Consider the following 26,780-nt stretch of genomic DNA (forward strand, 5'->3'; position numbering starts at 1 on the left):
TCTGCCTTTTTTTTTGTGGACCCATTGAAATGAATGGGTCCTTATCCAATCCGCCAAAAAAAAAAGCGGAACAAAACAAAATACGTTTGTGTGACTGTAGCCTAACACTGTATAACATAAGCATACAGAGATATATGTAAGTCACTGATAAGATTGCTCAGTGGGGACTGAGCTCAGAAAGAGCAGAGATTTAAATGAATAAATTACAAGTTTTAGGATCCTTACACACATGATTATTGAGCTTTTCTTTTCTGCATTCTTTTTGCAGCTTCTTCCAGAGCTTACTAATCCAGATGAGCTTCTTTCCTACCTGGATCCTCCAGATCTACCAAACAATAGCAATGATGACCTTCTCTCACTGTTTGAGAATAACTAAACTGCAGCTGTTTCCCCAATCCATAATACAGCCAGTCAAGACACACAAAGACCGGCACAGTTCTGGAAACTCCATCTCTTATCCATTATGTCTGCCTTCCCGGCAGTCTTGCAGCTGCATTTGCCTCAGACTTATGTGCTTTAAGTGACGCTGCTATAAGGCAACATACAGCTTCAGACTGCCTGTAGATCTCTTACATGGTGCTTCCTGGTTTTCCCATGCTGAGGTTCATAAATGGGAAACTTTGAAGACAAAGTCCTCACTAGGCAGGTTAAGAGGTGATGAAGACTTAACACAAGACGCATGATGCCTCCTGATGCCTAGTGCAACTCCCCCCACCCACCCACACCACGACCAGTCTCACACCAGCTGGAGAAGAAGAACTTAACCATGCAATTTGAAGAAAGATGGAAAAAACACACCCACACACAAAGCACAAGGTTCCTAAGTGGTGAGCATTGAGGGTAGACATCTTGCTCACGCCACACACAAGTGCTGAACTAGAGGAAAGTCCCCTTGAGGGTCTCCTGCATCTTCAGCTTGTTGTCAGAACACTTTTTCTCAGTTTTTATTGCAGCATTTTAAACAAAAATTCCCAGGTCCTGGTCAGAAGTTTCCTAAATGACTAAACTCCAACAGCATGGAAGCTAAGGGACAATATTGCCTGATATTCTATCCAGGAACTGGGCTGTCCATTATGACTAAACAAATTTTGTTTCATTTCTTTTTGTTGTAAGCTGCAACAAGGGGCATTGATGTTGGTTTAATAAAGCAGCTTAAGGGTTATGTTTTAGTTTTTAATCATTTTCTTAACCCACGAAGACTGTTACACAATAATTGGCCTTTTTATCTGTCTGGTGATTATTTTCATTTTACTATGAAACCACATATAAATATGTGTTATTTGTGCAATCTTTTTTCCCAGACACCTTGTGGTCAAGGTACCTTCTAGAGGTGTGGGGGTGGGAGTCTAAATGCATGAGTCTGACCCAGTTTCTGTGCTTCTGGTGTGTTAATGCTGCTTGCTTCTGTAAAACTGTTGTTATATTTGTACAGAAGTGCATGTGTGCCAATCAATGTTACTTTGTCTTTGTTCACTTTTTTTCACTTCTTTCCTCCTTTGCTGGCCTGCTGTATAAATAAAAGGGTATTTAGTCTCCTGCAGATCACTTTAGTATAAGAAGGCTTAAAGGAAGATTTTTCCTCTTCCCTCTTAGTAAGCTATTCCCTCCTTTTCGCTCCTTCTCAGTGTACCAGCTATGACATTTTATGTCCTTTTTATGATATTAATTTTTTTGCCCGTGTGTTGTGCTTGTACAGATGCGACAGACGCACCAAACAATCCCATTTTGTCTAATGTTTGTTTTCCTTTTTTTCTATCACCAAAGTTGTATTTTGTAAAAAAAAACTTTTTTATTTAAAAAAAAAATAAATAAAAAAATGAGGGCAAAGTGATAATTTACCCTTTTTTGGTTATCCTTCTAGCAGTTTAAAATTCCTGACATTATTTTATTATATCTATCCTCCTTGTGTAGAAATTTAGGCTTTTATAAATACATCTCCACTTTTTGTTTTATTTTTTTATTTTTCATTTTCTAAATTCCGGTGTCTTAGTAAGGTAAGATGGCAGCACATGATGCTGTTCATATGCAATTAAAATATTGTAAATATGTTAAAAAATGTTAGAAATATGTGTTGCTCAGTGACATGGTTTGTTCTCATTCAGTTTCTTTTGTTATAATGCCAAGTTCATGTGATACATCCCCCTCTCCTCCATCCTTTTTACCTTGTTTTTACAGCTATACCTGCAGTGATATTTTTTCTTCCTTACAGATGTCTCCAGCTGCTGTAGAAGTGAAGGGGTTACACTAAGTTATAAAGCTCTTGTATTTATAAAAATCTGAATTTGCTTGTACCCAACAAAGAAACAAACTTAAGTACTTGCTGCATAACAATGGGACAGATGCATGGAGTGGCTTTCCATTTCTGCACCTCACAATTTGACTAACAATTATACAACAAAAATCTAAAATCCTCTTTTATTTGTTGCTCTAATTCTATAACATTATATTGCCTTAATGGCTAAAGTATGTTTTACCACTTTAAATTAGAAAGGAAAGGAATTCCTATTTTTTCATAGCATGAAATACCTTTTGCGTTACTGAGTTATCTGCAGCAGTACAAACAGAAATCATACATTAAAACTGAGGAAGTGAAAATGCAAGGCTGTTTTTTTTCAACTGGAAAAAAGTTACCCGTTCACTTTAAGGAGGGGAAAAGGGAATGATGGCATTGCCAGCTGATGCTTAGCCCTTTCAGGTCTAGGCAGGGTTAAAGGACTTCACATCCTATGTATATAATGTATATGAGCAGTAGAGACATAAAACACAGACACATTCATTTTCCTGGGAATGTGCATTTGTTTGTTTTTTATTTTGCAAAAAAAGTGGTTAGAAAAATGTTTAAAAAAATGTGCGTGTTTCCATATGGTGTGGAAATAATCCTATATTTGGGGAGGGTGGGAAACATGCTGGGCTGGGTGCATTTTGTGTGAAATCACAACATTGTTTCCACTCCTGTAAAATACTTTGACCCTTTGTGAAAGCAAATGACATTTTTTATGTACATCTAATATTTTGGCTAAACACATTAGTCCTGTGTATTCTAAGGTGCTACATGAGGTAAAACACACACACACAGTGAAAAATTTTGGATTATAGGGAAATTAAATTAAAAAAGAGATTGTAACCACATTTTCTTTGTATAATTTTTGATATTATGATCAGATGGGAAAATTCAAAATAAATAAATGGTACAATCTGTAATAAAACGTGCAAAAAGGGCCACTGTATTTTGTCTGTACATTGTATGTACAATTTAATCATTCATATTTGTATCCCCTTCAGTGCCAGAATGAAGAAGTGTCACTTCCTCCCTCTAGCAGTGAAGGTCGAAAATGTTCAAAAATAATGTAATTGTGCTTTTTAGTCTTGCAAAACTGTATGTAGTTAGTTGTGTCCACCTTATATTTATCAAATAAATATGTACTCAGATGAAACCTGTATACTGTGTTAAGTTTTCATTTTATATTTAAAGAGCTCTTGCCTATATGTTTTATATTTTGTTGACAATATATGTATAGCATCATTTTCCATTTGTTAATTTTTCTTAGTTTTTTTCCCCCTTTTTAAAATAAAACTGAAGATTTAAAATTCGGTTGTAATTGCCATCACTCAAAAGATTTGTCAATATTGTTGTGTTACGTTAAATACTTTGATGTACGTAGCAGAGTAGAATTTGTATTATCTGGGGGTTTTGGTTAGGCTTAGATAATCTGCATTAGTTTAAATGGGTTGTACAACAAGCACATGTGCACATTGCTGTGTCTCTCTGCAAACATTAAAAAGCATATTATATACACTGCTGGTAAAGCTTAGCTTTACCACTTTAATATATGCTCAGAAAGCTAATATACATATTTGTGCTTTATTTACAGGCACAGTATATGATTATAAAAACCACAGTGATGTGTGTTAGCTTCTAAGAATAGAAAAACCAGTCTGTTCTATGTGCCAATCCTATAGCTTAATGGTAAGTGCTCAGTTTTGCATGTGGCTATCCCAGGTTTGAATCTTTGGAGAGACCTTCAGATTATTTTTATTTTTTATATACAGTACAGACCAAAAGTTTGGACACACCTTCTCATTCAAAGAGTTTTCTTTATTTTCAGGACTATGAAAATTGTAGATTCACACTGAAGGCATCAAAACTATGAATTAACACATGTGGAATTATATACATAACAAACAAGTGTGAAACAACTGAAAATATGTCATATTCTAGGTTCTTCAAAGTAGCCACCTTTTTGCTTTGATTACTGCTTTGCACACTCTTGGCATTCTCTTGATGAGCTTCAAGAGGTAGTCCCCTGAAATGGTTTTCACTTCACAGGTGTGCCCTGTCAGGTTTAATAAGTGGGATTTCTTGCCTTATAAATGGGGTTGGGACCATCAGTTGCGTTGAGAAGTCAGGTGGATACACAGCTGATAGTCCTACTGAATAGACTGTTAGAATTTGTATTATGGCAAGAAAAAAGCAGCTAAGTAAAGAAAAACAAGTGGCCATCATTACTTTAAGAAATGAAGGTCAGTCAGTCAGCCTAAAAATTGGGAAAACTTTGAAAGTAAGGGCTATTTGACCATGAAGGAGAGTGATGGGGTGCTGCGCCAGATGACCTGGCCTCCACAGTCACCGGACCTGAACCCAATCGAGATGGTTTGGGGTGAGCAGGACCGCAGAGTGAAGGCAAAAGGGCCAACAAGTGCTAAGCATCTCTGGGAACTCCAAGACTGTTGGAAGACCATTTCAGGGGACTACCTCTTGAAGCTCATCAAGAGAATGCCAAGAGTGTGCAAAGCAGTAATCAAAGGTGGCTACTTTGAAGAACCTAGAATATGACATATTTTCAGTTGTTTCACACTTGTTTGTTATGTATATAATTCCACATGTGTTAATTCATAGTTTTGATGCCTTCATAGTCATGAAAATAAAGAAAACTCTTTGAATGAGGTGTGTCCAAACTTTTGGTCTGTACTGTATATATATATATATATATATGTTTTTTTTTTTTTCCACATTTAAAGGGGTTCAGCTCTGAACCCAGACATATCCTCTTCTTTCCCCACTCAGCCTCTCTGACATAAGAGCATGAAATGCTCTGATGCTCTCCCTTGCCTTGCAGTTTCCTTGCTTCTGCCTATCAGTGTTCACGGTGACATCACCGACACTAATGGCCCGCCCATTGGTGTCGGTAACATCACTGGGCTCATTGCTAGGTGGAAGCCTCCGCCTAGCAGAGACCCGGTGTGTCACCAGATCTGCAGAAAAAGCCCTTGGCTTGCACGATTCAGCCAGAGGGGCTGAGTAGAGCAAGAAAGGGATAATTCTATACCCTTATCGTATTGAGAATAACATTTTTTTTATGCTTAAAAAGCGAATAAATATTGCTGGTTTATTATGGTTTATATAATCATATAGGTTTTTGGTTTCTAAGCAAAAAAAAAACAAATTATTCTCAATATAGTAAGAGAAGGGTCAAATAATTGGCATGCATCAACGCATAATTAAAAACTGGAAGGATAGTGGGGACCCATCGTAATCGAGGAAGAAATGTGGCGGGAAAAAAATCCTAAATGATCGTGATCGGCGATCACTTAAACGTTTGAAATCAAATCGAAGAAAAACAACAGCAGAACTCAGGGCTATGTTTAATAGTGAAAGTAAGAGCATTTCCACATGCACAATGCGAAGGGAACTCAAGGGATTGGGACTGAACAGCTGTGTAGACATAAGAAAACCACTAATCAGTGAGGCAAACCAGAAAAAATGGCTTCAATTTGCTAGGAAGCATAAAGATTGGACTCTGGAGCAATGGAAGAAGGTCATGTGGTCTGATGAGTCAAGATTTTCCCTGTTCCAGAGTGATGGGCGCATCAGGGTAAGAGAGGCAGATAAAGTGATGCACCCATCATGCCTAGTGCCTACTCTACAAGCCTGTGGGGGCTTTGCTATGATCTGGGGTTGCTGCAGTTGGTCAGGTCTAGGTTCAGCAACAGTATGTGCTCCAAGAATGAGGTCAGCTGACTACCAGAACATACTGAATGACCAGGTTATTCCATCAATGGATTTTTTCTTCCCTGATGGTACGGGCATATTCCAAGATGACAATGCCAGGATTCATCGGGCTCAAATTGTGAAAGAGTGGTTCAGGGAGAATGAGACATCATTTTCACACATGGATTGGCCACCACAGTGTCCAGACCTTAACCCCATTGAGAATCTTTGGGATGTGCTGGAGAACGCTTTGCGCAGCGGTCAGACTCTACCATCATCAATGCAAGATCTTGGTGAAAACTTTTTTTTTTTTGGACCGGCAGTGTATTTATTATTGTATTGCTTTTTCTTTCAAGGCTAAATGAGAGTGAAAAGATGTATATAAGTCTCTCCTGGGACTTTAACTTAGGATGCCTATATACAAAGCTGTAGAAAAAAAACATACAATGGAACAGCACTCCGAAACCAAATAAAGTACAGTTGTGGCCAAAAGTTTTGAGAATTACATAAATATTGGAAATTGGAAAAGTTGTTGCTTAAGTTTTTATAATAGCAATTTGCATATACTCCAGAATGTTATGAAGAGTGATCAGATGAATTGCATAGTCCTTCTTTGCCATGAAAATTAACTTAATCCCAAAAAAAACTTTCCACTGCATTTCATTGCTGTCATTATAGGACCCGCTAAGATCAGTTCAGTAATCGTCTTGTTAACTCAGGTGAGAATGTTGACGAGCACAAGGCTGGAGATCATTATGTCAGGCTGATTGGGTTAAAATGGCAGACTTGACATGTTAAAAGGAGGGTGATGCTTGAAATCATTGTTCTTCCATTGTTAACCATGGTGACCTGCAAAGAAACGCGTGCAAAATGGCTTCACAGGCAAGGATATTGTGGCTACTAAGATTGCACCTCAATCAACAATTTATAGGATCATCAAGAACTTCAAGGAAAGAGGTTCAATTCTTGTTAAGAAGGCTTCAGGGCGTCCAAGAAAGTCCAGCAAGCGCCAGGATCGTCTCCTACAGAGGATTCAGCTGTGGGATCGGAGTGCCACCAGTGCAGAGCTTGCTCAGGAATGGCAGCAGGCAGGTGTGAGCGCATCTGCACGCACAGTGAGGCGAAGACTTTTGGAAGATGGCCTGGTGTCAAGAAGGGCAGCAAAGAAGCCACTTCTTTCCAAAAAAAACATCAGGGACAGATTGATCTTCTGCAGAAAGTATGGTGAATGGACTGCTGAGGACTGAGGCAAAGTCATATTCTCAGATGAAGCCTCTTTCCGATTGTTTGGGGCATCTGGAAAAAGGCTTGTCCGGAGAAGAAAAGGTGAGCGCTACCATCAGTCCTGTGTCATGCCAACAGTAAAGCATCCTGAGACCATTCATGTGTGGGGTTGCTTCTCATCCAAGGGAGTGGGCTCACTCACAATTTTGCACAAAAACACAGCCATGAATAAAGAATGGTATCAAAACACCCTCCAACAGCAACTTCTTCCAACAACAGTTTGGTGAAGAACAATGCATTTTCCAGCACGATGGAGCACCGTGTCATAAGGCAAAAGTGATAACTAAGTGGCTCGGGGACCAAAACGTTGACATTTTGGGTCTATGGCCTGGAAAATCCCCAGATCTTAATCCCATTGAGAACCTGTGGTCAATCCTCAAGAGGCGGGTGGACAAACAAAAACCCACTAATTCTGACAAACTCCAAGAAGTTATTATGAAAGAATGGGTTGCTATCAGTCAGGAATTGGCCCAGAAGTTGATTGAGAGCATGCCCAGTCAAATTGCAGAGGTCCTGAAAAAGAAGAGCCAACACTGGAAATACTGACTCTTTGCATAAATGTCATGTAATTGTCGATAAAAGCCTTTGAAACGTATGAAGTGCGTGTAATTATATTTCACTACATCACAGAAACAATTGAAACAAAGATCTAAAAGCAGTTTAGCAGCGAACTTTGTGAAAACTAATATTTGTGTCATTCTCAAAACTTTTGGCCACGACTGTACAATAATGCCATAGTTATAGAAAATATTCTGGTGCTAATGCTACACTTATTTAGTAAATTTGAGATTCTTGGGAAATACATTTTGTACAAAATTTATTTGGGCCCGTCTGCCCAACGTCAAGGCGATATCTATAAGACAGGACTGTTATGTGCCATAATGGCCACCATAAGATTCAGGGAGTACAGGTTCCACATACATGCTGGGTCCACTCTGCTTTTTACCATTTTGGTGCCAAAATGGCCTCCATTAAATCCAGGGAATGCAGGTACCAACATGCATGCTGAGCCCACTCTATACCTCTCCTGGTGCCAGACAGCTTTTGTACAATTTTTTTTTTGCTAAGAATCTCAAATTTACAAAATAAGTGTAGCATTAGCACCAGAATATTTTCTACAACTATGGCATTATTGTACTTTATTTGGTTTGCAGAGTGCTGTTGCATTGTGTTTTTTTTTCTTCTTGTTTCTAGCCATGGCAGCGTGTACCTGCTCATTGGGATGTGCTGACTGACCCCCTTTTTTTGCAGTTATATACAAAGCTAAACACCTATCACTAAGCTATAGCCATTTCATATAGTACTGTTTTTTATATTCTTATAAGCGAACATTTATTACTGGTGTCTTTATAATCATACTATATTCATATAGTGAATATAGCATTTGTAAAATTTGTGTTCTATATATTCAGTTTCTGCAGAGTGCTGTTGCATTGTTTGGTTTTACTTTTGTATCTTCACCCACAGCCACATGGAACTGCTAATTTATTTCAATTACCTATATTCTGTGTTAAGACCCAACCAAAGTATCTGTCATACGTTGGACATTGAAAAAGAATATAACTGTACACAGCATATAAAGAAACCAGAATATTGACCTCTTTATTAATCAATTCCTCAGTAAAATACACAAACTAATTAGTACGAACAAACACCCATGCACAGAAAGGAGCCATGGTGTATTGGTAACACAATAATCAATAAATAACACAATACCTAGCCAACCACTTACCACTGTAAAAGCAGATGATCTTAGGCAGCATTGTAAAAGCACCAAAATGAGAGAATAACCAAAATACTGACTACTAACGGCCCACATAGCCTCAACGCCATTTTGTAGTTTTCTTCTGGGGGAATAATGATATGTTTGACCTATCCACAACATAAACGCATTTACAGCAATCACAGTTTACACACACGATACTGACACTGTCTAATTACTTCTAAAGAAAAAACTAATAAAACATACTGTAATTTAACCCCTTCAACCCCGGGCCTGTTTTCACCTTCCTGCCCAGGCCATTTTTTGCAAATCTGACATGTCACTTTATGTGGTAATAACTTTAAAACGCTTTTACTTATCCAGGCCATTCTGAGATTGATTTCTCGTCACATATCGTACTTAATGACAGTGGTAAAAATGAGTTTAAAAAAATTAATGATTACTTCTAAAAATAAAAAAATTATATTTACAAAAATTGTGAAGAAATTAGCAAATTTCCAGATTTCGATTTCTCTACTTTTATAATAGATAGTAATACCTCCAAAAATAGTAATTACTTTACATTCCCCATATGTCTGCTTCATGTTTGGATCATTTTGAAAATGACATTTTATTTTTTTGGGATGGTAGACGACTTAGATGTTTAGAAGAAAATCTTAAAATTTTTAACTATTTCCAAAACCCAGATTTTTCAGGACCAGTTCAGTTATGAAGCCACTTTCTGGGGCTTACATATTTCAAAATTCCCCTTTTTTTTTTTGGCAGATTTAAAATTTTTATCTATTTTTTTTTCAACACATTAAGGGTTAACATCCAAACAAAACTCAAAATCTATTACCCTGAATCTGTGGTTTATAGAAACAACCCCATGTGTGCTCAAAAACTGAAGCACAGCATGCTTCAGAGTGGAAGGAGCACCATATGGCTTTTGGAGAGCGGATTTAGCTGGAATGGTAATTGGGAGCTATGTTGCATGTGAAGACACCCTGAGGTGGCCCTACAGTGGAAACCCAAAAAAAGTCACCCCATTCTGGAAACTACACCCCTCAAGGAATATTTCAAGGTGTGTAGTGAGCACTTTGATCCATCGGGTGTTTCACAGAATTAGGAAACGCTTGACTGTGAAAATTAAAAATATTTTTTTTTTCACAAGGGGTAACAGGACAAAATGCACCCCACATTTTGTTCCCCATTTCCCCCCGAATATGCCAACACCCAATATGTGCTCATAAAATGATGTATGGGTGCATGTCAGGGTCCAAAAGGGAAGTAGCGCCATAGGGCTTTTGGAGGACAGATTTTGCAGGATTGGCTTTTGGGAGCTATGTCGCATATAAAGACACCCTGAGGTACCCCAACAGTGAAAATCCCCAAAAAGTGACCCCATTCTGGAAACTACACCCCTCAAGGAATATTTCAAGATGTGTAGGGAGAACTTTGTCCTCAAAGGTAAAACATGGAATTGGCTGTGAAAATGAAAAAATATATTTTTTTTTTCCAGAAAAAATGACTTTAGGCCCAAATTTTGCACTTTCAAAAGGGGGAACTGGAGAAATTGTACGCCCTAATTTATTGCCCATTTTCTCCTGATTACAGGAATACCCATATGTGCTTGTATACTGCTATATGGGTGTACCACAGGGGTCAGAAGGAAAGGAGCACCAAATGGCTTCTGGAAGGCAAATTTCACTGGAATAATTCACAGGCGTCATCTTGCAATTAAACACACCCTGAGGTGTGGAAACCCCCAAAAAGTGACCTCATTCTGGAAACTACACCCGTCATGGAATATTTCAAGGTGTGTAGTGAGCACTCAGACCCATTGGGCGTTTCACAGATTTAGGAAAAAGTTGCTTTACACCAAAGATTTTTGCTTTCACAAGGGGTAACAGGACAAAATGCACCCCACATTTTGTTCCCCAAAAATTATGTATAGCCGCACGGCAGGCTTCAGAGTGGAAGGAGCACCATATGGCGGTTAGGAAAGAGGATTTAGCTGGAATGGTAATTGGGAGCAATGTCGCATATGAAGACACCCTGAGGTGGCCCTAGAGTGGAAACCCCCAAAAAGTGACCCCATTCCGGAAACTACACCCCTCAATAAATATTTCAAGGTGTGTAGTGAGCACTTAGACCCATCGGGCGTTTTACAGAATTAGGAAACGCTTGGCTGTGAAAATAAAAAGTTGCTTTACACCCACATGTTTCACTTTCAAAAGGTGTAACAGGACAAAATGCACCCCAGAATTTTGTTCCCCATTTCCCCCCGAATACGCCAACAACCCATATGTGCTAAAAAAAAATGATGTATGGGTGCATGGCAGGGCTCTAGATACAAACGGCTAAATATGGATTTTGCTGACCTGAATTGGCAGACATGGATTTTAGGTGCCATGTTGCATTAAATAAATTCCTGTGGTTCCCAGAAATGAAAAACCCCAAGAAGTGACCCCATTTCGGAAAGAGCTCCCCCGTACGAACATTTTAAGTGGTGGAAAGGGTACTTTTTTTTTAGCAAACAGGTGTCTCACAGAAGGCAGAAATACTTGAGAGAAGCATTTCAAAGCACACATTTGTAAAAATTACTACAGACCCCCATTTTTCACTTTCACAAGGGGTTAAAGGAGAAAATGCACCCCAGTATATGTTCTCCATTTTGCGAACACCCCATATGTGCTCGTAGCCTGCTGTATTGGCGCACAGCAGGCCTCTACAGGCAAAGTGCAATATATGGTTTTTGCAGGCCTGAATTGGCAGACATGGATTTTAGCTGCCATGTCGCATTTAAAAAATTTCCTGCGGTCCTCAGAAATGGAAAAACCCCAAGAAGTGACCCTATTTCGGAAACAGCAACCCCCATACGTACACAAGTGGTGGAAAGGGTACTTTTTACCAAACAGGTGTCTCACAGAAAAGATTATGTAGTGGTTGTTGGAAAGTGGGTATGCAAGTGAGGTGGACTAAATCAGAGATATGGAAATATTACAAGGCGCATAAAGGTTGAAATTAAAAATCCATGGATGAGTGGTAGGTTCGGAAGCATTCCTTCATGCAGAGGCCTGGTTTATCAGGGCAGGTGTCGCACTGATAAATTAAATGTTGTCCTTTATTATTCCCCTTTTGTAACAAACCCGACATCTTTTTTGGGTCTTTCCCCTGGTACAATACGGGCACCATGTCCTCCTGAAGTACTCGGGCCCTCCCTGAGTTTGGAAAATTAGGGCCTTGATTACCGCCTCTTGGAACTGAAGGAAAGTTCCTGTGTGGCCTGCAGTTCAGTGTAAAATGTATGCATTGTACATTGCCATCTGTACAATGTATACGGCCAGCTTTTTGTTACCACACCGTAGTTTTAAGCATGGCACTGTAGGGCTTCAGAACTTGATCAGACAGATCAACCCCTCCCATGTGCCTGTTGTAATCAAGGATGCAGTCTGGCTTGTTGACAGGGGTAGTGGTACCTCGCACTTGGGCAGGAGAACTGGTGTTGGTGTGAATGGTGGTTAGTACAAGGACATCCCTCTTGTCCTTGTACTTAACCGCCAGCATGTTCTCATGGCAGAGAGCCTTACTGTCCCCTTTTCGGAGTAGTTGCCCTACCAGGGCCGCAAGCCACAGTACCTCGGGCTTTTAGGGACATAAATAAGGGGATGCTTGTGTATTAGTTATCTACATAGAGGTGATAACCATTATCCAGCAGTGGGTGCAGTAAGTCCCACACAATCTTGCCAGTAACTGCTAGGACGGGGGGGGGGGGCATTCAGGGGGTTGTATCCGGGAATCTTTCCCCTCATAAACCCGGAACCTGTAGGTGTACCCGGAGTTACTTTCGCACAGCTTGTACATTTTTATTCCGTACCATGCCCGCTTGCTGGGTTGGTACTGGCGAAATTTAACCCTTCCTTTAAAATGTACAAGGGACTCGTCTATGCTAATTTCTTTTTCTGGGGTGAACACCTCTGTAAATTTTGAGTTGAGGTGCTTCAGGAGGGGTCTTATTTTGAATAGACGTTCAAAATGTGGGTCATTTTGGGGGGGCACTGTGCGTTATCATTATACTGTAGGAATTTCTAAATGGATTCAAATCTTGAGCGGGACATGGCCATATTGTAAATTGGAGTGTGGTACAAGACATCTGAACTCCAATATTGTCTCATTTTGTTTTTAATGTCTGCTGCATTTACAGCGGTCCAACCTAGCGGTATAGCATATGAGGATGTCGGGTTTTGAGCAATAAACTGTTGGGCGTACAAATTAATTTGGTTCACCATCAAATTTGAGATCGTCAGAGAAATAGATTTTGAAAAAATCTATTTCTGTGAAGCCCGTTCCCACAAACTCTGGAATTTGGGTCTCATAATCCTCAGGCGGTGTGGTCCATAGGGGATCACTGGGGGGGGGGCTACTTCATCTCTCCTGGGGTGTCTCCTTGAGGGTCCCTCATCACCGGATAACAATGACGCCTCTTCAGCGGAGTACATTCTCTGGGATGAATGGCAAATTTTTATTTTTATTGGTGTATGTAAAGTGAAAAGTGTCAGGAGGGTGTATGTAGTGATTTAACACGTGAGGGGGCTTATAATGAATTTTATTAAAATAACATTTATGATAAAGAAAAAAAGAAAGAAAAGAGAAAAAGATAAGTGAAAGAATAAGATAAAAAATTGGAAAAAAAAGGCTCAAAAAAATAAATTAAAAAAAGGTACTAAACCTGAGCAGACGGTCAGTAATTGACAGTACTGACCGGCGCTCAGCCGGTGCAGGACCCACGCACGCAGACAGGCACGTGTGTGGGTTCAAAAATCTAAATTAGTACTAACTAAAATTGACATATACAGGGAGTGCAGAATTATTAGGCAAGTTGTATTTTTGAGGATTAATTTTATTATTAAACAACAACCATGTTCTCAATGAACCCAAAAAACTTATTAATATCAAAGCTGAATATTTTTGGAAGTAGTTTTTAGTTTGTTTTTAGTTTTAGCTATTTTAGGGGGATATCTGTGTGTGCAGGTGACTATTACTGTGCATAATTATTAGGCAACTTAACAAAAAACAAATATATACCCATTTCAATTATTTATTTTTACCAGTGAAACCAATATAACATCTCAACATTCACAAATATACATTTCTGACATTCAAAAATAAAACAAAAACAAATCAGTGACCAATATAGCCACCTTTCTTTGCAAGGACACTCAAAAGCCTGCCATCCATGGATTCTGTCAGTGTTTTGATCTGTTCACCATCAACATTGCGTGCAGCAGCAACCACAGCCTCCCAGACACTGTTCAGAGAGGTGTACTGTTTTCCCTCCTTGTAAATCTCACATTTGATGATGGACCACAGGTTCTCAATGGGGTTCAGATCAGGTGAACAAGGAGGCCATGTCATTAGATTTTCTTCTTTTATACCCTTTCTTGCCAGCCACGCTGTGGAGTACTTGGACGCGTGTGATGGAGCATTGTCCTGCATGAAAATCATGTTTTTCTTGAAGGATGCAGACTTCTTCCTGTACCACTGCTTGAAGAAGGTGTCTTCCAGAAACTGGCAGTAGGACTGGGAGTTGAGCTTGACTCCATCCTCAACCCGAAAAGGCCCCACAAGCTCATCTTTGATGATACCAGCCCAAACCAGTACTCCACCTCCACCTTGCTGGCGTCTGAGTCGGACTGGAGCTCTCTGCCCTTTACCAATCCAGCCACGGGCCCATCCATCTGGCCCATCAAGGCTCACTCTCATTTCATCAGTCCATAAAACCTTAGAAAAATCAGTCTTGAGATATTTCTTGGCCCAGTCTTGACGTTTCAGCTTGTGTGTCTTGTTCAGTGGTGGTCGTCTTTCAGCCTTTCTTACCTTGGCCATGTCTCTGAGTATTGCACACCTTGTGCTTTTGGGCACTCCAGTGATGTTGCAGCTCTGAAATATGGCCAAACTGGTGGCAAGTGGCATCTTGGCAGCTGCACGCTTGACTTTTCTCAGTTCATGGGCAGTTATTTTGCGCCTTGGTTTTTCCACACGCTTCTTGCGACCCTGTTGACTATTTTGAATGAAACGCTTGATTGTTCGATGATCACGCTTCAGAAGCTTTGCAATTTTAAGAGTGCTGCATCCCTCTGCAAGATATCTCACTATTTTTGACTTTTCTGAGCCTGTCAAGTCCTTCTTTTGACCCATTTTGCCAAAGGAAAGGAAGTTGCCTAATAATTATGCACACCTAATATAGGGTATTGATGTCATTAGACCACACCCCTTCTCATTACAGAGATGCACATCACCTAATATGCTTAATTGGTAGTAGGCTTTCGAGCCTATACAGCTTGGAGTAAGACAACATGCATAAAGAGGATGATGTGGTCAAAATACTCATTTGCCTAATAATTCTGCACGCAGTGTATATGTGCCTGATGTCCCCTCCCTGACCTCGGAGGTGACAAGGGCTTTTGTCATCAGCCCCTCCCACCTATAGCCGAGTTCCCCTGCAGCTCCATTCATTGCCGGTGCTGTGATGGGCCGGTCTTCACTAGCCAATCGCAGCGATCGGGGCTGCAGGGGGGCATAAAAACTTCTCCTCGCCTTCAGCTAAGATGGCTGACTGCCGATTAGTGCAGTCAGCTTACTCTGGTCACCGTGCGATGCGGCGCGGTCACCGTAGTTATCCATGACGTACTATTACGTCAAGATGCGGTAAGTCACCGACTTTCATGATGTAGTAGTACGTCATGTGTCAGGAAGGGGTTAAGGAACTTCACATGAAGGACCCCATTAGTATGTTCTAATGCCCACAGCGCCACCTCATGTTATGTGAAACTGAAAACAAATCATAGAATATCAGCCCAACCCCACACACTATGCCGCTTGCATCTGAGCATGTGCAGTCAAATAACAGGATAAATAAACCTTAGCATCATTGAGTTGGGGCAGAGACATGCACCCAGAGACCCACAACATGTCCCTAAATGAAGACTCAACCACCAAAACCACAGTGCATGCGCAAGCCCAGTTGAAAATAAATTGGATACAAAGTAGAAAGAAAAGGTGGCTCCACTCTTTAGATCAAAACAGGTGAGGTGCAAAACTGCTAATTGGATCACCCTATCCAATGGTGTAAATTGAAATAAACAAGAGGTCCAGCAGGCACTATCTATATGGAATGATGCTGAGAAACTAGAGTATATGTTTGAAATGTTCTGATTTAATGTGAGTAAAACATAAATTGATGATAGACAATATTAAAAAATGCATAAACAAATGGTTTAGCATATAGATAAAAGCCGTGCTGGATCGTGCCAATTGAGCTCTGTTTTCTCTCCACAATAATACCTGCATATATTGATGACAAGCTATACCATAAACAAGATACAAGTTTGAGATACTTGTCTCACGGCTTGGAAACAATGCTACAATATTGAAACTTTTGAGACACTGTAAAAGAACCATTATAATATCTCTCTATATCACGGTTCTCATTTTTTTTACCACGGTTCTCATCTTACAACATATGGTGGACTATGATAATTGACTAAAGCCTTCTACTTACAGTACGGTCACTACGCCGTTAACACCTGTATATGTTCATCTGCCTATTTACGGTATACTGCACATTGGAACTGTCTTTTACCGCAATACGTACTAACCATAGGACTGCCTACCACCAGTGACTTACTCTGGGAGACATCTCCTATATTAATTTTTTATATTTTATTTGTATTTTTCCATGCATTGGGCGCCCAATTGGCACGATCCAGCACGGCTTTTATCTATATGCTAAACAATTTTTTATGCATTTTTTTGTCTATCATCAATTTATATTTTACTCACAATAAATCAGAACATTTCAAACATATACTCTAGTTCCTCAGCATCATTCCATATAGAGAGTGCCTGCTAGACCTCTTGTTTATTTCAGTTGAAAATAAAGCCTACGATATGATGCGCGCATCATTGCAAGTCACAGAATTTCAAACCATGGGGCCAAATAGTGAAATAAGAGTATAAATTGGGGACATAGAAGAAACGATAATATAACGATAAATCACTATATAAGTCCAACTTGTCAACCTAACCATAAAGTGCATATAACAATATATAAATATTACAAAAAATCATATAAATTCGTACAAGTGAAAAATGGACAAACGAAAGTGTAATAGTGAAAGTGCATAAGTGCTACCAATACAAACAGAGAATCACATAGAAGAAAACGATACTTTTGAAATCAGAACGATCAGCCCTATTCTTGTCTGCAAAAATGGCCAAGATTAGGACATGTTCTGTACGGATGGACGTACAGATGTGGACAGCACACAGTGTGCTGTCTGCATCTTTGGCGTCCATTTGGAATTAATGGGTCCGTTCCGCAAAATTGCGGAATGGATGCGGACACAAATATATGGTTCTCTGAATGAGCCCTAATAAGAATATGGCTTAAATAAATGAATGAGCTGGTAGTAGTGGCTCAAAGTGAAAGTAAGATGCTCAGAACTAGGCCAAAACTTAACACATTATGGCAAAAACCGTTAAAGACCAATTGAATAAAAGGATTTCTAGCCTAGAATGAGTAAAATACAGTCATAAAAAATTGGCCCTAAAGATGTTCATAGCCTTTAAATATGTTGTGTACTCTCTCAAAACATGTCTTCCAGTTCAACTATCTTCTGACATTTTAACATTTGTCAGAAGATGGCAGTTCTGGGGTCTGTGTGCTGGCTTTCACCAAAGTGAAGGGTCTGCAGTGTTCTCTTTATCATGCGTTGAGTTTCAGAGCTATGAGAATCTATGTACTGAAAGCTAAGGGGCATAGTGTTTGTAGAGTGCCATGTACCCCTGTTCTGGTGATCAGTGGGAGCCTTAATTCAGGAACATCCAGTAAAATTATCTTTTGGCATTTCTCAACAAGTTGCTGTATTCAATGTTGTGATATAATTTGTCAATGGAACTGGTCATCTCATTATCTTATGTACTCGTTCACTTCTTGTACAGTACACAATTACATGCATTTCCTAAGTGCGTATTTACATTAATGTTAGTATGGGTATGTGCAGTTGCAGTCTTAGCTTTTCCTTCTAGGAGGCAGTTTACTCACACTTGTAAGTCAGTCTGACAGGTTTAACTTCTGCTGTAACAAGTGGTATCCAGTCACAAGTGTCAGGAATTTCCAGGCTTCGTTTCTTTCGTTACGCAACAATCAAACTTATAATTAGGGAGTAACAATAGTACTATTTTAAGCAGGTGTCCTGTTCCATCCATTACATACGTGAACTTAACTATGAATCACAAGGACTAAGCAGTGTATGAATCTCAGTCAGTGGTATAAAAAGTTCAATTTAACTTTGGTAACAGGAAGTGAGCCCTCACTGCCCCTGTACATCATCCTATTAACCGATGCTAGTATTTTATCGTTAAGTCCCATAGAGTGGTTATCACAGTGGTGCCCATGAACATCCATTAATGTACTAATGTGGACAATTGATTACAAAAAAATAAATAAAAAAGTTAAGATTGCACTTACCGGGAATAATTTTCCATTATCTCAAGACAAACCTGAAAGACCTGCACAAAATGGTTTAAAAGTGGGAACATCCCACCACAATCATCTCACTTATAGCAAGATTACTGTACCTATAACAAAGTTACTTATGTACATAAAAATAAATATATACATCCTATCCTTTTTTTATATATATATATATATATATATATATACTTTGGAATTAGGGTGGGTGCTGTCCTAGGCTCATGAAAAAAACAATTAGCAGTATGTGTGTAATGTCAACCTTCTCCTATGTCCATGACAACACCCTGAGAGAATAGATAAATCATGGGCATCACTGTGTGAAGAACTTTCCTACCAAAAGATAATTTATGAACTGAGAGTGATCCATAGTTCTTAAAATATGTACATTGGTCCTTGAAAGTTTGTTCACCCTTCAGATTTTTCTGCAAACATTTGATCTAAAATGACATCACATGTCCAAAAAGTAGATAAAGATAACAAATCAAACAAATGAGAGAAAAATATTTGACTCTGTCTTTCATTAACCCCTTCACTACCAGCGCCGTACATGCAGGAGCGATGGACAGACATGGTGCCTGCTCGCAGCGGGTGCCATGGCGGGCAGGTCTCCGTTGTTTCAAACAGCAGAGAACCCGCAGTTAATGACCGCGACCGGCAGTAATGCCGATCGAGGTAATTAAAGCCATTAGATGCCGTGATCAAATAAGATCATGGCATCTAAAGGGTGAAAAACCTGGAATCTCACGCTTCTTACCGCCATTCTCTGCAGCCAATGAGGATGCCGGTAATTGATTTCAATATGCTAGGTCTCTCTGAAGAGGGTATTGAAGCTGCAATTTTTATTTTGTCCAGCAGGTGGCAGTCCAACGTAAGAAATTAGCAATTCTGTACCAATATGGATATTTAATAAACATAGTGGTAAATATTTTTTTTAAAAGTACACGGCTTCAAACACGAGCTACAAAACCATTAAAAAAAAGTGAAAAAACTTTAATAACATATAAAAAGTTTAAATCTTTCTGTAGAATGAAAAAAATTAAAACATAAAAAATATAAACATCATGGGAATCACCGTGTCCAAAAGCACCCTCGTACTATTAAAATATATAAATATTTTTCCAATGCGGCGCTTCTATGTGCAGCAATAACTGCAGCTAAACATTTCCGGTAATTGTTGTTCATTGTTCCTGCACATCGTCTTGAAAGGATTTTTGCCCATTTCTTGGTAAAAACCACTTCAACTCTTGTTGGTGGGTTTCCTCCCACAAGTCGCTTCCTTCAGGTCCTTCCATGACATTTCTATCGAAATACGGTCAGGAGGACTTTGACTTGGCCATTCCAAAACATGAACTTTATTCGTCTTTAATCCCTTCCTGACATATGACGTACTATTACGTCATGGAAGTCTGTGACTTCCTGCATCTTGACTTAATAGTACGTCACGGTGATTGGGCGGGGAGCGGAGCACGCCTGATCAATGCAGGGGTCCGGCAGTCCATGATAGCCAGGCCCCTGCTGTATCCACCAGCATCGTTGTAAAAGCAGATGCTGGCGGATTAACCCCCTCTATGTCGCGGTCAACGCTGACAGCGACATAGAAGGGGTTTGCTGCGGATGAGGGAGCCCATTGGGTCCCCGCGCTGCTGAGACCGGGACCCGATGTGTGACAAGGCTGCCCAATGCCTTGCACGGCATAGCGACCTGCCTTCTACGCGTGCCCATGATATGGCAACCTGTTAGTGTATTACACTGTGTAATACACTAACAGGCAATGCATTACAATATAGATGTATTGTAATGCGTTGCAGAGGGGATCAGACCCCAAAAAGTTGTAGTCCCAAAGTGGGACAGAAATAAAGTTTATTAAAAAAGTAACAAAAAAAGTGGTTTTAATAAAAAAAAAAAAGTTTCAAGTAAAAAAAGAAAAAAAAAACGCCCCTTTCCCCAGATTTTATAATAAAAAATAGAAAACAAAAAGAAAAAAATCACATATTGGGTATCGCTGCGGCTCGGCTCTATAAATATTTCACATGATCCACCCCGTCCGATGAACTCAATAAAAAAATAAAAATAAACTGTGTAAAAGGAAAAGCCATTTTATGGCACCTTACATCACAAAAAGTGCAATACCAAGCTATCAAAAAGTCGTATGCCCCACAAAATGGTACCAATAAAACCGTCACCTCATCCCGCAAAAAATGATACCCTACATAAGAAAATCGCTCAAAAAATAAAAAAAAACTATAGCTCTCAGAACATTGGAGACACTAAAAAATTATTTATTTTTTTTTGCTTCAAAACTGCTAACAACCTGCTCTATAAAAAATATTACATGACCTAACCCCTCAGATGAACACCTTAAAAAATAAAAAGTGCCAAAAAAGCTTTTTTTTTTTCACCTTACTTTACAAAGATTGCAACACCAAGCGATCAAAAAGGCGTATGCCCCCAACATAGTACCAATCAAACCGTTACCCCATCCTGCAAAAAGTGAGACCCTACCTAAGACAATCGGTCAAAAAATAAAAAAGCTATGGCTCTCATACTATGGAGACACTAAAACATAATCTTCTTTGTTTAATAAATGCTATTATTGTGTAAAACTTAAATAAATAAGAAAAAGTATACATATTAGGGTATTGCTACGTCCGTACCAATCTGCTCTATAAAAATGTCAAATGACTTAACCCCTCAGGTGAACGCTGTAAAAATAAATTAAAACTGTGCCAAAATTACCAATTGTTTGGTCACCTTGCCCCATAAAGTGTAATAATGAATGATCAAAAAATTATATGTACCCAAAAATGGTACCAATAAAAACATCAACTCTTCCTGCAAAAAATAAGCCCCTGCATAAGACGATCGGCATAAAAATAAAAAAAATAAGGCGTTCAGAAAATGGAGACACAAAAGCAATGTTTTTTTCCAAAAGTGCTTTATTATGTAAAACTGAAACAAAGTAAAGTAGACATATTTGATATCATTGAGTCCGTAACAACCTGCTCTATAAAAATAGAACATGATCTATCCTGTCAGATGAATGTAAAAAATAAAAATGGTGCCAAAGCAGCCATTTTTCGGTTAAGTTGCCTCACAAAAAAGGTAATATAGAGCAATTAAAAATCATATGTACTATACCCCAAAATAGCACCAATAAAACTGGCACCTTATCCCCTAGTTTTCAAAAAGGGAGTTTCTACTGGAAGGTGCATCTGGGGCGCTTCAAATGGGACATGGCATCTAAAAACCAGTCCAGCAAAATCTGCCTTCCAAAAATCATATGGCACTCCTTTTCTTCTGCGCCCTGCCGTGTTCCCTTACATCAGTTTACGACCACATGTGGGGTGTTTCTGCAAACCGCGGAATCGGGGTAATAAATGTTGAGTTTTGTGTGACTGTTAACCCTCGATGTGTCAAAGAAAAAAAATTGATTAAAATGGAAAATCTGCCAAAAAAGTGACATTTTGAAATATCATCTCCATTTTCCTTTAATTCTTGTGGAACACCTAAAGTGTTAACAAAGTTTGTAAAATCCGTTTTAAGTAACTTGAGGGGTGTAGTTTCTACCATGGGTCATTTATGGGGGGTGGGGGGTTCCACTATGTAAGCCCAACAAAGTGACTTCAGAACTGAACTGGTCCTTAACCTCTTCAGGACACAGGGCGTACAGGTACGCCCTTATGTCCTGGTACTTAAGGACACAGGGCGTACCTGTACGACCTGTGTATTTCTGATCACCGCCGCGCAGCAAATCATTGAGCAGGCACTTCGGCTAAATGCCAGGGGGGGTCCCGTGACCCCCCCCCCCCATGTCGGCGATCGCCGCAAACCGCAGGTCAATTCAGACCTGCGGTTTGCGGCTTTTCTAAGTTGCGTTGGTGGCGTGTGGCGTTGCCATCGGGTCCCCATGCGGCTGTGGGGGGGACCCGATGACATGGAAGGCAGCGCGATGTCTAAGGAAGGCATCGCGCTGCCTTCCGGTGACGAGCCTGTGAGATCCAGCCCCCTGGATCTCACAGGCCGGAAGCTGTATGAGTAATACACACAGTATTACTCATACAGCCAATGCATTCCAATACATTAAACTTCTAAGCCTTGTATCATTCCCAAAATGATCCAAACATGAAGTAGACATATGGGGAATGTAAAGTAATAACTATTTTTGGAGGTATTACTATGTATTATAGAAGTAGAGAATTTGAAACTTGGAAATTTGCAATTTTTTTAAATGATTTTTTTTTTTACTTTATTTTACCAGTGTCATGAAGTACAATATGTGACGAAATAAACAATCTCAGAATGGCCTGGATAAGTCAAAGCGTTTTAAAGGCCTGGTCCTTAAGGTGAAATAAGGCTATGTCCTTAAGGGGTTAAAAAGTGGGTTTTGGAAATTTTCTGAATTGGTTCTAAAATTCTAAGCCTTCTAATGTCCTAAAAAAGTAAAATGACATTTACAAAATGATGCCAACATAAAGTAGACATATGGGGAATGTTATATAATAAATATTTTGTGGGGTATCACTTTCTGTTTTAAAAGCATAGAAATAAAAATTTTGAAAATTGCAAATTTTTCCAAATTTTGGGTAAATTTGGGATTTTTTCATAAAAAAAGGTGAAATATATTGACTCAAATTTATGACTTGAAGTACAATGTGTCGCGAGAAAACAATCTCAGAATGGCTTGGATAAATAAAAGTGTTCCAAAGCTATTATCACATAAAGTGACACACATCAGATTTGCAAAAAATGGCCTGGGCAAAAGGCCGAAAACTTGCTGGGGTAGAAGAGGTTAAAGGGGTTGTCTCACTTCAGCAAGTAGCATTTATTAGATAGAGAAAGTTTAATACAAGGCATTTACAAGGCATAATGTATTGTGATTGTCCATATTGCACCTCTTGCTGGCTGGATTATTTTTCCAACACATTATACACTGCTCATTTCCATGGTTACGACCACGCGGAATCTGTCAGTGGTGGCCGTTAGAAATGAGCGTATTTCATATTTTTTAATTCGTTCACACTTCGTTTGGTGGTAAAAGCAGAATTGCGTTATGGATTCCGTTACCACGGACCGTAACGCAATTCCATTATGGAATGCGTAACAGAATGCCTTTAGAGGCATTCCGTTATTCACTTCATCATAATAGAAGTCTATGGGCTGCAAAACGGATCCGTCCCGTTTTCGTTATGCAGGGGAGTCCTCTCCTGCATAACGGAAACAGGACGGATCTGTTATCTAGGCCATAGACTCCTATTATGACGGAATGAATAACGGAATGCCTCTAAAGGCATTCTGTTATGTATTCCGTCATAGAATTGCGTTACGGTCCGTGGTAACGGAATCCATGACGCAATTCTGCTTTTACCACCAAACGAAGCGTGAACGAATTTCATAGCATGAAATTCGTTCATCTCTTGTGGCTGTGCTTGCACACTATAGGAAAAAGCTTTATACGGTCCCGACCACCAGAGAGCCTGGATTTTTCCTATAGTGTACAAGCACGACCACCACTGATGGATTGCAGGGTGGTCATAACCATGGAAACAAGCAGTGTATAAGGTGATGGGAAAAAAAGAATCCAGCCAGCAAAGGAAGCAATATGGACAATCACAATACATTAGTAAGTGGCTTGTATTTATTTCCTCTACATAATAAATGCTACCCCCTTGGTAAGAATGACTTGTGGGCTTAAGATCATTTTGCTGCATGACCCACGTTTATTTAAGATTCAGCTCACAGACCGTTGTCCAGAAATTTTCCATTAGAATATTCTGGAATAATTCACAATTCACTGTTCCATCAATGCCCAGATGCATTGAAAACAGACCCAAACCATGCAGGGCCGGCTCCAGGTTCATGTGGGCCCTTGGGCGATAAATCCCAGTGGGCCCCCATGAGGCATTTTTTTACATTGACATGTCCCCCTGTGGCTCCTACACGGTATAATGACCCCCAGTGGCCCCTATACAGTATAATGACTACTAGTGGCTCTTCACACAGTATGACTACTAGTGGCCCTTCACACAGTATAATGAACCCCCAATTTCCCCCCCACACACTGTATAATGACCACCTGTGGCCCTGCATTCAGAATAATAACCCCCAGTCGCCCCCATTTAGAATAATGACCCCCAGTAGCCCCCACACTAGGGGAATACTGTATGGAGGGGGCTCTGGGGGTCATTATACTGAATGGAGGGTCATTGGTGATCATTATACTAAATGGGGGACACTGGGGGTCATTATACTATGTAAAGGGCCCTCACAGTATAATGACCCCACAGTGACCCTCCATTCAGAATAATGACCCCCAGTCGCCCCCACACTGGGGGTTATACTGTATGGAGGGGGCACGAGGGGTTATTATATTTAATGGGGGCTCTGGTGGTCATTATGCTAAATGGAGGGTCAATGGGGATCATTATACTAAATGGGGGGCACTGGGAGTCATTATACTGTGTAAGGGGCCCTCACAGTGTGATGAATGACCCCCCAGTGGCCCCCTCACATACCTATCATTGCAGGGGAGCTGGCGGTCCTGTCATTCATTAATCGCAGCTCCCTGCGCTCCTTCTCTCCTCCGGCCCGCTGCAGCAGTGAGCCAGGCCTGGAGGAGAGAAGGAGATGTGCAGTGATGGAGCTAGAACTGACTGGGCGCCACAGCGAAATTTAGTACGCCCCCCTCCCCCCCAATGTGTGTTCACATTACGTTTTTCCTATCGGTTTGATGTATACAAATGCATACGTTAACGTATATGTTTTTTTACCATGGAACTGTATGGTGAACGGACGCCACTGTTCGGCATCAGTCTGAGGCATCTGTTAACACATACATTTTCAGTATGCATTAAATGGATGGCAAAAATAGGATGTGAACCCAGCCCTAGTGTCAGAATAAGCACCAGTACACAGCGGAGCAGCGTGGCGGAGAGGGGAGGCCGCCATGTACTGACAGAGCGCTACCTGGTCCTGGTGGTCAGGGATGAGGACTGTTTCCCAAGGATCATTTTCTACTGGGAAATACAGGGCGCAGTATAATACACTAGAATCTATATAATATAAAGATATTAGCCTTACCCCCTAATGATAATACAATTAGGTGGTCATTTATTATATAGAAATACGTCTATGTTGGGCGTATTTCTGACACAGATGTGGCGCAAAGGTCCTTAACACCGCAATCTGTATCTTTTCCCGCTCATGCCAGGTCTAAAAAAAGTGGTGTGGGCAGGGAAAGGATACAGTTATGGCCATGCAGTTATTGGATACCACCGCCATATAGTGATAACACCGCCATACAATGATAAAACCACCATACAGTGACCGGATAAGGCTACTTTGACACTAGCGTTCGGGGCTCCGCTTGTGAGCTCCGTTTGAAGGCTCTCACAAGCGGCCCCGAACGGATCCGTCCAGCCCTAATGCATTCTGAATGGACGCGGATCCGCTTAGAATGCATCAGTTTGGCACCGTTTGTCCTCCGCTCCGCTCAGCAGACGGACACCTGAACGCAGCTTGCAGCGTTCGTGTGTCCGCCTGGCCGTGCGGAGGCAAACGGATCCGTCCAGACTTACAATGTAAGTCAATGGGGACGGATCCGTTTGAAGATGACACAGTATGGCTCAATTTTCAAACGGATCCGTCCCCCATTGACTTTCAATGTAAAGTCTGAACGGATCCGTTTGCATTATCATGAACAAACATGTTCATGGTAATGAAAACGGATCCGTTCTGAACGGATCTAAGCGTTTGCATTATAGGTGCGGATCCGTCTGTGCAGATACCAGACGGATCCGCACCTAACGCAGGTGTGAAAGTAGCCTTAAAGGGTATAAGAGGACACAGTACAGGGAATGACTAGGGGCACTGCACATGGTGTGGTAGGAGGGCACAATGCAGGGTATAAAGGGGCACAGTACGGGGTGGGGGGGCACAGTCACATGACCCTGTGACGTTAGAAGGTTCTTATGGTGAATGCGGTTCAGATGCCACCATAATGAGAGGCAGAGGAGTGAGACGGGGCCCTGGATGGACAGGAGGGGTGGACACAACAAGTAGTGGCAGGAGGTCTGTGCAGGGCAGCAACAGGAGATAGGAGGGTGGGACAGGAGCCCTGGATACATGAGGGAGGAAAGGAGACAGCAGGGGCCCCATGAGGATGAGAGAGGACAGGATATGGGGGGGGGCAGGTGTCATGGAGGCAAACTGCTTAATAAAACAGTAACACAACTAAATAGAATGAAGAAGAAGCAGCAGCAGCAGCA

At 40.5% G+C, this 26,780-nt stretch overlaps 1 protein-coding gene across 10 annotated transcripts in view; it reads left to right on the top strand.

Moving 5' to 3' along the window:
• The window catches only part of ZMIZ1 (zinc finger MIZ-type containing 1), a 356,469-nt gene extending 353,268 nt beyond the window's left edge, over positions 1-3,201 (top strand). For all 10 annotated transcript variants that reach the window (XM_040438858.1, XM_040438865.1, XM_040438864.1 and 7 more), the window contains one exon: positions 269-3,201. In XM_040438858.1, coding sequence (XP_040294792.1) covers positions 269-376 — 108 coding nt within the window. In that variant the 3' untranslated portion in view covers positions 377-3,201. The remainder of the gene's footprint in view (positions 1-268) is intronic.
• Positions 3,202-26,780: the final 23,579 nt, after the last annotated feature.

This window comes from Bufo bufo, chromosome 6, assembly GCF_905171765.1.
Source record: "Bufo bufo chromosome 6, aBufBuf1.1, whole genome shotgun sequence".
Taxonomy (NCBI): domain Eukaryota; kingdom Metazoa; phylum Chordata; class Amphibia; order Anura; family Bufonidae; genus Bufo; species Bufo bufo.